This window comes from Castanea sativa, chromosome 8 (genome assembly GCF_040712315.1).
Source record: "Castanea sativa cultivar Marrone di Chiusa Pesio chromosome 8, ASM4071231v1".
In the NCBI taxonomy this organism is placed as follows: Eukaryota; Viridiplantae; Streptophyta; class Magnoliopsida; order Fagales; family Fagaceae; genus Castanea; species Castanea sativa.
In genome coordinates this window covers 26,248,290-26,262,344 of record NC_134020.1, presented here as the reverse complement: position 1 = coordinate 26,262,344, position 14,055 = coordinate 26,248,290, and the positions used below count along the sequence as shown (strand labels likewise).

General features: G+C 34.3%; 2 protein-coding genes and 1 non-coding gene across 3 annotated transcripts; 2 read left to right on the top strand and 1 right to left on the bottom strand.

Annotated features, from left to right (window-relative positions):
- Nucleotides 1-1,065: 1,065 nt before the first annotated feature.
- Nucleotides 1,066-1,885, top strand: LOC142607869 (18.1 kDa class I heat shock protein-like). Its single transcript, XM_075779519.1, has one exon. It carries the CDS (start codon nt 1,248-1,250, stop codon nt 1,698-1,700), a length of 453 nt encoding a protein of 150 aa, XP_075635634.1. The 5' UTR covers nt 1,066-1,247; the 3' UTR covers nt 1,701-1,885.
- A 559-nt stretch (nt 1,886-2,444) lies between these two features.
- On the bottom strand, nt 2,445-2,516 carry TRNAG-UCC (transfer RNA glycine (anticodon UCC)). Its single transcript has one exon. It is a non-coding gene; the product is annotated as a tRNA-Gly (tRNA).
- Nucleotides 2,517-7,928: 5,412 nt separating this feature from the next.
- Nucleotides 7,929-14,055, top strand: LOC142607956 (uncharacterized). The gene is made up of 3 exons (XM_075779645.1): nt 7,929-8,630; nt 8,750-8,818; nt 13,357-14,055. Exons 1-3 carry the CDS (start codon nt 8,037-8,039, stop codon nt 13,795-13,797), a joined length of 1,104 nt encoding a protein of 367 aa, XP_075635760.1. The 5' UTR covers nt 7,929-8,036; the 3' UTR covers nt 13,798-14,055.

Sequence of the window (14,055 nt, the reverse complement as noted above, 5' to 3'; positions counted from 1 at the left end):
CAATCAATATAACACATGTAGTGTTATTTTTTTTAAGAACAATTAAATTCAATGCAACTATGTATTTGAATTTAATTAAATAACCTAATCTACTGCACTTAAATACGCTTAATATTATATTGATAAACCTAACGATATCTTGGAAGAAAAAAGAATTCCTATGGGATTTGTTAGAATAGACAAAAGATAAGCATTTCGCATTCTTTAGAATGTTATCAAATTTCTAATCAATTCTAATATTAACATACTTAGATTTCCATGTACTTAGGTTTCCAAACATCACATTGTCAGATTATCAAAAAAAAAAATCATATTGTCAAGATTATACATGTTTGGAGCATATTAAATTTCACTAACTAAACATTCTGTCAATGGAAACTCATGCATCTCTATAAATAAGGAGAAAGTTTATTGATATAATTTTTGTCACAATTTTAATATTGTTGATTAATAATGGTAGAGAAAAAAAAAATTGTGAATCTATTTGAAAAATACTGTCTACTACTCACAATTAATCATTTTAACAATTTATGAGAAGAGTAAAAACTAGTTCACAAACTCTATTAAAATTGTCACTTTAAATTATAATTTATGTGAAATTTGAGTATGTATAACAAAGTGTACGTAATGAACACCACTCATATGAGAAATAGGGTGGTCTTAAAACTTTTTCAATTCTTAATAATTTTTTTTTCAAAAATAGTAAAAATTAGTTCACAAACTCTATTAAAATTGTCACTTTAAATTATAATTTATGTGAAATTTGAGTAGGTATAACAAAGGGTACGTAATGAACACCGCTCATATGAGAAATAGGATGGTCTTAAAACTTTTTCAGTTCTTAATATATATAGTATACTATTGTATATTCTTATGATATATAAAATTCATAAATAAAAGATGACAGCATAATTGCATATGAAAGTGGTAGAAGGTTATAGAAAAAGCAGGCTATTCGTTTAGAATATTCAATAATTTATAATATACTTTAGAATTCAATAATAATTTGCTATAGAGTAGCCATGAAGGTGCCAGAATCCACTTTCCCTATTGGTCTTTAGTCTCCTATTGGTCTTTCTAGTATCGTCGTATCACAACCCAGAATCCTCTTCCCATATCTATATAATGGGGAGCTCATCCGCTCTCAAACCCATCGTGGAAAAGACCAAACTCTAAAAGCTCTCATTTGTTTCTCTTTCAAGCGCACTCTGTGTTTGAGTTATTGTTTTCAAAGTTTTCCAACCAACATGTCTCTCATTCCCAGCATCTTTGGAAGCCGACGAACCAACGTGTTCGACCCATTTTCCCTCGACATATGGGACCCTTTTGATGGGCTTTTCACCTCGGTTCCTGAAACCTCTTCGTTTGCCAACACGCGGATTGACTGGAAGGAGACCCCAGAGGCTCATGTTTTCAAAGCTGACCTTCCGGGGCTGAAGAAAGAGGAGGTGAAGGTCGAGGTTGAAGATGGTAGAGTTCTTCAGATTAGTGGGGAGAGGAGCAAAGAGCAAGAGGAGAAGAATGAGAAGTGGCACCGTGTTGAGAGGAGCAGTGGCAAGTTCTTGAGGAGGTTTAGGTTGCCTCAAAATGCAAAGATGGATGAGGTTAAGGCTAGCATGGAGAATGGGGTGCTCACTGTGACTGTGCCTAAGGTGGAGGAAAAGAAGCCTGAGGTCAAGCCCATTGAGATTTCTGGTTAATTAAGCGACCAGTTTTTTAACTTTAAAAGCTACCAAATGCCGCAAATAAACAAGGAACTATAATGTGTGTTTTTGTTTGTGTCTTTTGTGTGTAAGAGCAGTGTGAATTGCTTGTAAAACAATTGAAATGCGTGTTCAATTGTTGTAATAATTGTTCTGTGAATAAAATGGTCTTATTTTGAAAAGTAGAATGATTGTCAAGCCCATTGAGATCTCTGGTTAATTAAGCAACCAGTTTTAACTTTTAAGATATCAAATGCCTTAAATAAACAAGAAATCAATGTATGAATTTTTGTTTGTGCCTGTGTGTAAAAGAAGTGCGGATTAATTGCATCTAAAAATATTGAAATGGGTGTTCAATTGTAATGATGGTTTTGTGAATAAAATGGTCTTAAAAATTTTAAGCTATCAAATATGCCTTAAATAAACAAGGAATCAATGTGTGAGTATTTTTTTGTGCCTGTGAAAAGAAGTGTGAGTTGCATCTAAAAACATTGAAATGGGTTTTCAATTGTAATAATCGTTTTGTGAATAGAACGATCTTAAAATTCTGTCAAAATTTCTTAAATAAACAAGAAATCAATATGTGAGTTTTTGTTTGTGTCTGTGTAAAAGAAGTGTGAATTGCATCTAAAAATATTGGAATAGGTGTTCAATTGTAATAATTGTTTTGTGAATAAAATGGTCTTATATATTCTGAAAAAGTAAAACTTGATTTCCAGTACTGTTGTTCCTAAAAGGAATTGCGTTTGCCGGGAGTCGAACCCGGGTCTATTGCTTGGAAGGCAATTATCCTAACCGTTGGACTACAAACGCTTTGTTGAAGGATATTAAAGAAATTTATATTATCGTTGGTCTTTTGGCTAGAGCCTAAATATTTTTAAATATTGTTCACCTGGACAATGAGAAATAGCTCTTCTATGTCTTTTCTGCAATTTTGCTAGCTATCAGGGAGGCTCTCAGTAAATTGAAAGCTCTAAGAGTTGATGGGATCATTATCTTAACGACCAGTTATTTGCCTCATTGGCAGCAAACAAATCTAGTTCCAGCTGGGGTAGAGAACTGAATTTGAAAAAAAAAAAAAACAATTCCCATTTAAATAGTAATCAAAGTCTATCGATTTGGCAAAAAAGAAGACACCCTAATATGTTTTCTAAGAATATTATTATGGCAAAAATCACATTTTCGTTTCTACATTTTCAGACAATTTCCACTTTAGTCCTTAAATTTTATTTTCACCGCTTTTAGTCCCTATCCGAAAAAACGCTTCTCGTTTTGGTCTCTGCCATTACATCAGAGACAGAAAATGCACACGTGGCAAACGGAGTGCACTGTTGTCACACTAAAAGCTGATATGGCCATTAAAATAATAATAAAAATGCCACATCAGCATCTAAATTTAAAAAAAAATTAATTTATTAATTTTAACTAAATAAAAAACTAAATTAAAAACTAAAAATCATATGAATTGAGATCTAAGTGTGTCTTGAACAAGAACAATATGAATACAAACCTAGATCCAAGAACACAATCCAAAAATTTATAAATAAATAAAAAACCAGTAAATCTTTGTCCCTAAGAAACTTTCTCCTATCCCTCAGATTTGAAAATTTTCGTTTCCTTCTTCCTATTTTGCCCTCCGAAATTCCTGCCGAAATGAACGACTAGGCCTATTAGCCTTCGATTCAGCTTCAAACCCCAAGGCAAATCTGCTCCGATGGCCGGTTCCAAATCCACCTCCACTGTCGGAGGATCATCAACGCGTCCTCGCTCCTCCTCCAATTCCTTCGAAGATCGCGATTCTCTCTTCACCACTGCCAACCCATAGCAAAAATCCCAAGATTTCGGTTCCGGATTCAGCGATCTCTTCAACTCTGCTCACTACGCCCTCAAATCAGACGCCACCGCCACAACTTCTTCCTCCTTCAATTTCGATATGTTTCGCAATTTCGGTGCTCCCGCGAAGTCTTCGTCTTCATCGTCGGCGCCTCCTCCACTTGTCTATGACAAGCCGGTTTACGATGATGACATTTTTTACGGCGTCCTTAGGCTCAAGAGCTCGGCGGCTAAGGCAAAGTACGAAGATGTTTTCACATCGGTTGCAGCTTCATCGCCGCTGAAACAGAGCGGTAGCGGGATTGGGAGCGAGAGTGATGCGTTTGACGATCTTCTAGGGGGGTTCGGAAACATGGATTGCTCTTACAATCTCAGTCCCAAAGAGCTTTGCACCAAGATCTCACTCTGTGATTAAAACCCAAATCTTTCATCTTCTTAGTTTGCTAACGTTAGATCTTTCATCCTGTGTTTTCTTGCAACCAAGAGAAGCAGGAACTTTCTCAGGGACAAAGATTTACAGGTTTTATTTATTTATTTATTTAATTTTTGGGTTTGTGTTCTTAGATCTGGGTTTGTGTTCTTGTTGTTCTTGTTCAAGGCACACTTAAATCTCAATTCATATAATTTTTAGTTTTTAATTCTGTTTTTAATTTATTTTATTTAATTAAAATTAATAAATTAATTTTTTTAATTTAGATGCTGACGTGGCATTTTTTATTATTATTTTAATGATCACGTCAGCTTTTAGTGTGCCTACAATGCACTTCGTTTGCCACGTGTACATTTTCCGTCTCTGATGTAATAACAGGGACCAAAATGAGAAGTGTTTTTCAGGATAGGGACTAAAAGCAGTGAAAATAAAATCTAAGGACTAAAGTGGGAATCACCTGAAAATGTAGAGACGAAAATGTGATTTCCGCCTATTATTATTGGTGGTGTTAAAAAGCCATATTACTATTTTTGGCACTACCAACTACAAAATTGAGGTTGCATCGCTAGAGCCAAAGCCAAAAATTTTGGCTTCTCAGCTCTAGTACATAGCCAAAGATGGTTGTGCCTTATGGCTTAAAAAAAAAAAAAAATTTATATTGTGTTCATGCTAGTAAGAATATTTTAATATATTTAATTTTCTCTTTTCTTCGTTCTCCGCCCCTCTGTCTCTCAATCTTCCTCTGCTATCTTATTTTTCCTCCTCTCTTCTTCTCAAAATTTTTTCTTTTTCTTTTTCTTCTCAAATTTTTCTCTCTTTCTTCTCAAAATTTTCTCTAACATGTGAGGGTCTCTTTTTTGTTGTGTGGTTGTGGGTATGGTGGGTCATGCCATGGGTGTGGGTGTGTGGGTCATCGGCATCGTGGTCATGTCGTGGCTGTGGTGGGTCATTGGATTTGTGGGTCATGCCGTGGCTGTGGGTGATCAAGTTCATGGCTGTGGTGGGTGGGTCATGCCGTGGGGTTTGTGTGGTTTTTGGTTGATTTGGGATTGCTGGGTTTGTGTTGTGAGTTTGTGTTTGTGTTGTGGGTTTGGGTTTGGGTTTTGGTCATGTTGTGGGGTAGCTAGGTTTATGTTTGTGGTGGTGGTGCCACCGTGAGTGCTTGAAGACAGTAAAGAATAGATAAAAAAAAAACAATATATAAAAAAATTGCTTATTGTAATGGATATATTATTTTATTGTTTTGTGTATATTATTTTATTGTGTTGAAAGCTAAAATGAAATTACTTATGTTGGATGTTTTGTAAAGTGGGAATGTAAAATAGATTAAGTAACTTTTTGTGGTGCCAAATAGTTAAATTTATGGCTCCACCATCGTGGATGCTCTAAAGTTGATAATTAAACTTTTGAATCATATTTTACAATTTTTTTTTCTTAATGACTTTATCCACTATCATCTATTTTGCACAAAAAAACAACTTTTTCTATTTTATACACTCACTTTTACAAAACATGTACATCAGTCCATCTATTATACACTATATTTTATATAAATAATATTTTTATATTCTTTTTTAATATTATTTTATCTACCATTTCTTTTTCCTATACTTCCTATTCTTTCTTCTTCCTTATCTCTTTGTCATTTCCTCTTTCTTTTCTTCCTCTTCTTTCTTCTTCTTTCTCTCATGGTCAAAACCCAGAAGCACCAGAGCAAGCACTCCATCAACACCACAACCATCACAAGCACCACAACGTCTCTCCAATCCACCGATCTCCGTCAACCCAGAAGCACCATCACAAGCACTCCATCAACACCGATCTTCGTCAACCCCCAAAACCGATCTCCATCAACATTGATCTCCGTCAACCCATCACCGACCTCCATTAACACCGATCTCCAGTGGTTGATTTTTTCTTTTTGTAGTTGATTTTTGATTTTGTGTCTATGGGAGTGTGTGTATCAGAGGAAGAAAGAACATGATGAGGGAGAGAATGCATTAGTTTTGTAGATGGAGAAGAGAGAGAAAAAAAAGGAGCGAATTAGAAATTATTAAAATATTAAATGCAAGAGCGCACAATTTTACACCCACTAATGTTGATGTTTTTTTGCTCAAAATTTGTAAAGTCAGTTACTTTTTCTATTTTGCAAGACTTTACATATATTGATGGGATGCTTTAAGGAAGTTTGAATCCCAACTCCATGACCCAAAATTTTGAGCTTGCAGTAGTGCATATTGGATGAGGCTTATATATATATATATATATATATATATATATATATATATATTATTGTTTGGTGTGCTAAAATAACAGTTTCGGTGTTTTAACACACTCAATGCTAATGTTATTATAAATTCTTGCATAGCTAAAGGTTTGTTAGTCTCAATTGATAGTGTACTATAGGAGGACTAAGGGTGAGTTTGGTTCAACTTTTTTTGAAAAAGTGGAGTTTTCAAAAAGTGTAGTATGAAAAAATGTTTTTTGAAAAATCTGAGTATTTGGTAAAAACTATTAAAAAGCGTTTTTTGAAAAAGCTGAGTGTTTGGTTAGCACTTATAAAAGTGGTGGTTTGAGTGGTAAATTACCAAAAATGACAAAGTATATATAAAGGAGTTTATTTCATATTTAAATCAATATTGTGAAATTATTTTTTTTCTCACCAATATTAGCTAATAATAACCTACCAAGTATTGTGAAAATATTGTGATAATTGATAGTGATTTTAATTTGAACATACTATTACAATTATTTTTTTCACTTTCTAAAAAGAATATTTTTTTCTCACCAATATTAGCTAATAATAACCTACCATTTAAGATTTATTGTGAAAGTATTGTGATAAAAATTGATATTGATTTTAATTTGAACGTACTATTAAAATTTATTTTTTCTCTTTCTAAAAAAATTATTTTTTTCTCACCAATATTAGGTAATAATAATCTACCACTTAAAATTTATTGTGAAAATATTGTGATAACATTTCATTTTTTTTTCCTCTTTTTTATCCTCGGTACGCATTTCTTTCTTTTTTTTTTTCCTTTTTTCCCCTCTTTTTTTCTCCTCCACACACGTACCCTTCCTCTTTTCATTTTTTCCTTCTTTCTTCTTTTTTTCCCTACCACTCCTCCAAACTCTAGAAGGTTTTTTTTTTCCGCAAGAAGTCATCCATCCACAGAGCTACTGCAAGAACTCATCCATCCTCTTGGAGAGACTCTTCTACTTCTTCTCCAAACCTCCATAATCCATCCACCGCAAGATGGGTACAAACTCCATTTGAAAGATTTTGCTATATTCTGATATTTTTTTTGTTTTGCATTTTAAGGAATCCTAATTTGCAAATGATTGATTTTTTTTTTCTTAGCTGATTTGGAAATTTGTTATAGATTTTTTTGTGTTTAGATTTGGAAATTTGTTATTGAGAGGGCAGAGGGTAGAGCAGAAAGATGAGAGATGAGAGGCTCTGAAGGGCAATTTAGTAATTGCACATTTAGTCCAACGGATACATCCATCAACACACACCCACTTTTCTAATTTGGTCTGAAGAGACCCATAAATATTATGCGCATTATGTGAAAAAATGAAAAAGGTAACTTTTCCTCCAAGCCAATTTTTTAAACCCACCAAACTCGTGAACAATATTTACTTTTTCATAACGTTTTTGGGGCTACGAAAGCCCAAACAAACAGTCACTAAAGACTACAGCCTGATGCCACTTTAATGTCTTTTCTTGGTAGTGGCATTTGTACCGTTATTCATTGCTCGGCGACAAAGAAATGGTACTTTCCATAAAAGGAGGACCTTACCGACAGAATCGTAGGAGAAGATTTAAGTTATACTTGGTCCAAAACATAAAAGCAAAGAAAAGTATATGCTCGAGTTTTTTTTTTTGGTACTACGTACATAGAAAAAGCCTTTCTTGCGCAGTAAGGAAATTAAAGCGAAAGAAAAACCTCATGCTCAATTTTGTTGTAATAAATATGGCAAATTTTAGCACAAAATTTGTTGAAGTCTGCCTATATAGTCTAAGCTCTCTGCTAACAAACCCATATAGCTAGAGACAGACCAAGATGGCGATATTAAGCTTGAAACTACTTATAGACAACAACTCTAATAAGGTAGTGTTTGCAGAGGCGGGAAAGGAATTTGTGGACTTGCTCTTTGGATGCCTACAGGTACCTCTTGGTTCCATAATGGGACTTCTTTCGGAACATGACCTGGTTGGGTTAGGGTCTTTGAGTAGAGTCTATGAGAGTATTGAAAACCTTGACCCCAGCTTTCTTCAATCAAAGGCAAGCAAGGACTCTCTCTTGAGGCCTGAACCAACCTTCTCATCAAACACTCATACCCCTCAATTGTTGCTGGACTTTGTACCACCAACACCAACACCAAGCACACCCTCATACCCAATTGGAGCCATATCACAAAGTGCATCTGTATCACAAAGTCCATTTGGGTCACCTGCGTTTGCTGCTCAACCGAATGCTCCTAGTACTGAGGAGAAGGAGACAGGGTATGTCAGAGATGTGGTGACATACATGGTGATGGATGATCTGACGGTGAAACCAATGTCAACCATTTCTAGCGTTACCTTTCTTACTAATTTATATGTCAAAGATGTCAGTTCCCTGAGGGAGAAGATGGTGGAGCTTGACAAAAAGAAGGTTATATTAATAGATTTTCTGCTTTCTTACTCAAATGGTATTTGTTAAATATTAGTTGTTTGAATTTGCATTTCTGCCGTTATTTGATTTAATTGATTTGTGTTGTGTATTGTCTTTAGGTTTTTGAGCTGATAAGGGCTTCATTCTACTCTACCACAGTCCTTACAGGTGTTTTCATTGGGAGTAAGGTACATTCAGGACTTTTTTTTTCCCTTTCTGGATAAGTAAGTAAAATTTTATTGAAAAGAAACATACAATCCAATAATTTAAAAAAAGAAAAGAAAAAAGATCATAACAAGCAACTAAATAACAAGTTGCAGACAAACTACAACCTCAAGAACAAGTAGCAACTATACAACCAATACAATCCAAAGTAATCCACTCAAGGTAGAAAAGTATAGAAACACTTGCCACTTTAAGGAATTTACCTAACTTATTTAAATAGATGAGGAGGAAAAGGGAGGAGAAAGACGGGTAGGAGAAAAAATAAGAGAAAAAAAAAAGGTTTTGGAGTTGTTTACTTGTTTGATTGGAGAAGAAAATTGGAGAAATTTTGATAACGCGGGCCCACCAAGATTTCATCTCTCTAATTTGGAGAGACTTGATGAAAGAAAATGAGAAGAAAAGGAGTAAATGAGAAAACACGAAATTTTGCGCCTCCCTCTCCACTGTGTCTATGCATTGAGTAACTTCTCTCTCTTTTTTTATTCTTTTTTTTTTTTGGATGTCTTTAATTTATGTTTACGTCTTTTTTGTTTTTTCTGTTCAATGTATTTTCTCTTTAATCAAGTTGCTTTTGCATTTTCCTTTTTTAATCAACGGTGGGGTTCTTTTATATCAAATGGTGGCTTTCAACTTTTTAGAAGGCACCTCTAATTGTTCATGTATGTATGTGTGTGTGTGTGTGTGTGTGTATATATATATATATATATATATATAATTATTGAATATTTTGAAAGTACCATAAATATATTTTTTTTTATGTGAATTATGGGTCCTACTATAAATTTAATTATTAAAATTCACAATTATATGAGAAAGGGAAGTGCGTATTTATGGTACTCGAGAGTACTTAATAATTACCGTATATATATAATAATAATAATAACAAAATAATAATATTCTAATGTTAATGATGTATTCATTTTTGTAAGATGTTATTCTTTTAAATTTATTTGATAATAATTTTTTTTAATGATTGTAAGGAAATTATTTCTTATATTATGTAATAGTGGTATGAGAGTAATTTTATACAAACTATGTACATTTTTAAATCTTCTAACTTTTCTTCTCAACTAACAAATTAGTTTTTTATCCCTCCAATTTTTTTCTCCCCAAACCAAACAAGATGAGAAAAAATTAAAATATATTTTATCTTTCCACTTTTTTATCATCTCCTCATTTTCTATCCTCGTTTTTTTATCCCTCAACCAACGGACTGTTGATGTTTAATTATCCAAACAAAGGGGAGAGTTCCTTTCTCCATACTTAAGATTTAAAACATCCAAAGAATGGAAAAGAGGTAACAATTCCCCTCCCATCTCCTCTCCTCTCCATGCCCCCCTTAGCCTTTACTCTCTTCCCAATCCAAATTTCCAAACACAATGTAAGAGATACAGTGCAAGAAACTTGCGAATTCAAAATTAGAAACACAACTAATTAATGGCCGTAACTTTGGAAATTAGAAAATACACTTCGGAAAACAAATGGACAAAACTAAAAGTAAGAGAATTCAAAATTTGCTGCTTCTATGTATTCTGCCATCTTAAGCAATCTTTAGTAAAATGACCATAACTTTCTCTAGAAAACTCTAAATTGGACATTTTATGATAATTCTAGAATTAATTTTATATATGACCCCAAAGATGCTAACTCCAAATTCTTTTGAACTAGAGTAGTGTGCTTGAATATCCCAATGCTAGAGTATTCACACTAACTCGTGCAAAAATTCTTTAATATAAGAACTTACTTTTTATTTATTTTACATAATCATTTTTCAAAAGTACTCACATTATATTATCTATTTTACATAACATTTCATTAGGTTTTTTTATCAATTTTTTATTACTCTCTCTCTCTCTCTCTCTCTCTCTGAATAAAGAAAATATTAAAATCAAATTTGCATATGAACAAACAACTATGTATATTTGTATGGTTATTCTAACTAGAATCTTATTTTACATAATTTTGCATGAGTTAATGAAAGTGTTTTTTTGGGGTTGGTTGGGCAAAATTGTGGAGTCTATGCTACTTTAGATGGATTGATGTAAATGCTATTTGTAGGCTTATACCATACAAGATACAATGTCACCTAATCTCCCCTTGGTCTAAGCAACTTCCTACAACCCCGTGTGTTGTCCTTAAGAATTTTTTCTAGGGATGACAATTTATATCCGATCCGTGGATACGCGGCCAGGCCCGGCCCGACTCTAATGGGTCGGATTTTACCCGGTCCGATAAATTATAGGGTTGGGTATGAATTTAAAAAAAAAAAAAAAAAAACCCGAAGTGAGTCCAGGTCGGGTCTGGGTTTTTGCAAAAATCCGGCCCAGACCCAGACCCAGACCCGTTTATATATAAGTTAAGAATACGAAAATACTCCCCATATATATATATATATATATATATATATATATATATATAAAAGTTAAAAAAAAACCTAATCCCATACCCATTTCACACTTAGCCGCCTCCCTATGTCTTTCACCTCTCCCATTCTTCACTCAGTCCCTACCTCTTGATCACCCCCAATCTCCGATCAATCACCGCCGGCCTGATTAGCCTGAAGCCCTTCACCGCCGGGCATCACTTGCAACTCCAGCCACCTCGCTTCCTCCGTGTTTCTCCACCGGACCACCTTGTTTTCTATCTTTTTTTTTTCTTTTCTTTTTTCTGGGTTCATTTCATCTTTTTTTTTTTAAGTTCATTTTGTCTCTATTATGTGAGTTGTTTGTGTTAGGATTCTTGTTTGTGTTTGTAATTTTGAAAGGTAAAATCATAAATCTGAAATTTTTGTGTTTGTGTTTGTGATTTTGAATGGGAAAATTATAAATTTGAGATTTTTGTGTTTGTGTTTGTTTCCTGATGGGTCTTTTTATTTTTCAATTTCATTCTTTTATTTTCTATGCCGATCAAAGAGTAAAAAAAAAAAAAAAAATCAAGGCTTGAATCTAGGCGTGTTTGTGTTTGTTTCCTGATGGGTCTTTTTATTTTTCAATTTCTTTCTTTTATTTTCTTTGCCGATCAAAGAGTAAAAAAAAAAAATCAAGGCTTGAATCTGGGAAACGCTTGAATCTGGGCAAACACATCTCTCAAAAATAATGATTCTGGCCAAACATTATTTTTTTTTTAATTATTGGGCCACGGTAATACGGTTTAGGCTTTAGGCAAAAATAAAAAATTGGGATTGGGCCACGGTTTAGGCCCAAGTCGCGGCATGGCTGGCGGGGCCCGCAGGTGCCCAACGGGCCGGGTTTGGAGTTAAGAAAAAAAATCCGTTTAATAAATGGGCCGGGTCCGGGTTTTTGGGACAGACCCGCAGCTCGGGTCCGAGTATGAAAAAACTCAGCCCGAACCCGACTTGTTGTCATTCTTAATTTTTTCCACATAAAAACTTTTCTCTTTCAATTAGATTGTATTCATTGAAGCCACCCAAATTGATCCTGAAGACAAGAACATATAGATTTCCAGATATTTCTAATAATTTTTGTCTTGTTTCAATCCCAAATTATTTTTCGCTCAGGATCCTTTTCTTTCTTAGGAGCACAAACCACTGCTCATGTTACTGTAGCTCTTACCAATGAAGCATCTTTACATTTTTTTTTTTTAAAAATCCTAAGTTTTCTATTTAGTCTTGATGGCATTATGTGGGAGGATAAACAATCCAATTAATCAAGTACACTTTTTTGAACTACCAAAGCCACATACTGAACGATAGTAAAATATTTCGTTCTTTTCTCAAACTCAAACAACCTTCGAAAAAGCATTTTAAAATTCTATTTAAATGGAAGTAATATCAACACTCACACACATCACTTAGCTTTATTGAACTACCAAAGCCAATTATAACATGAAAGCTTTCTCCAATTATACATCTTGCTTTTCAAAAATGAAGGGGAAAGAAATGTAACTATGGGTTATTATGTAATGTGAAATGGCAAATCTTTGGCAACGGCTTGTTTGCCTGTTGAAAGTCCACCACCATTTGTGGTGTTCAAATATCTTCAATTCTGTATCTATATATATATATATATAGATACAGAATTGAAGATATTTGAACACCACAAATGGTGGTGGGGTTTGTGCGAATAGGTAAAAGTGCTAGGCTATGTAGGTTATTAATTATATGCTTATGGTGGGTTTCAATTAAAGCTATTCCATTTACGTTTCGTGATTCATCTTAATAGACGAGTGGATTTGCCTTGTTTCTACTGTAAAATGTTCCGACTGCTGTTTTGGTTTCTTTTTCCTTCGATTAAATTTTAGTAGTTAAAACCTATGTAGTAACAACTTCCAAAAACCCAAAAGTGGCCTAATTTTGTTGCATGAAAACACTACAACGTCACCCAATTTTGGTACGTGAAAGCATAATATTAATAGCTAGCTGGTCTGCATATCTAGCTACAAGCTCGTGCTTCTGCCAAAGCCTTGTTGCCCTTGTACATTCCTAGACATAAACTTTAATATTTCCTTCTTTCTTAAGCTTACCTAGCTTCAAAAATTTCAGCGCTCTCAGTCATTTCTAGACACATGGGATCCCGTTGATGGCTTCTTCAACTCTAGCATTGCTTACGCCCCCGCCATAGCAATCGAGACCTATGCTAATTTGCCCAACTTGCGAATTGATTGGAAGGAGACCCCAGAGGCTCATGTCTTCAAGGCGGACCTTCCGGGACTCGTAAAGGAGGAGGTGAAAGTTGAGGTTGAAGAAGGCAATATTCTTCAAATTAGCGGAGAAAGGAGCAAAGAGCAAGAGGAGAACAAAGATAAGTGGTACCGTGTTGAAAGAAGCAGTGGAAAGTTCCTTCGTAGGTTCAGGTTACCGAAAAATGCAAGAACTGATCAGGTTAAGGCTAGTATGGAGAATGGAGTTCTCACTGTGTTTGTTCCTATAGAGGGGGTAATTGTGAAGGAACCAGAGGTCAAGACCATTGAGATCTCTGGCTAAGAAAGATGTCGGCCAAGCTTGAAGCTTTTGTTTGTGTGTGTGTTCATAAATGTCAGAAAAATGTTTCATCATATGATTCATATCTCTAATAATTTGCATTCAGCCCAATAGTGACAGGTTAGGCTTCCTTATTTGTTGCAAGGTATTGGACTTGGTGTATATACCATTTGAGTAATGTTACAAATATTGCAAATTATTATAGTATATGGATCTTACAAATTTGATACATCAACTTAAAAGAAAAAAGTAATTGAGAAG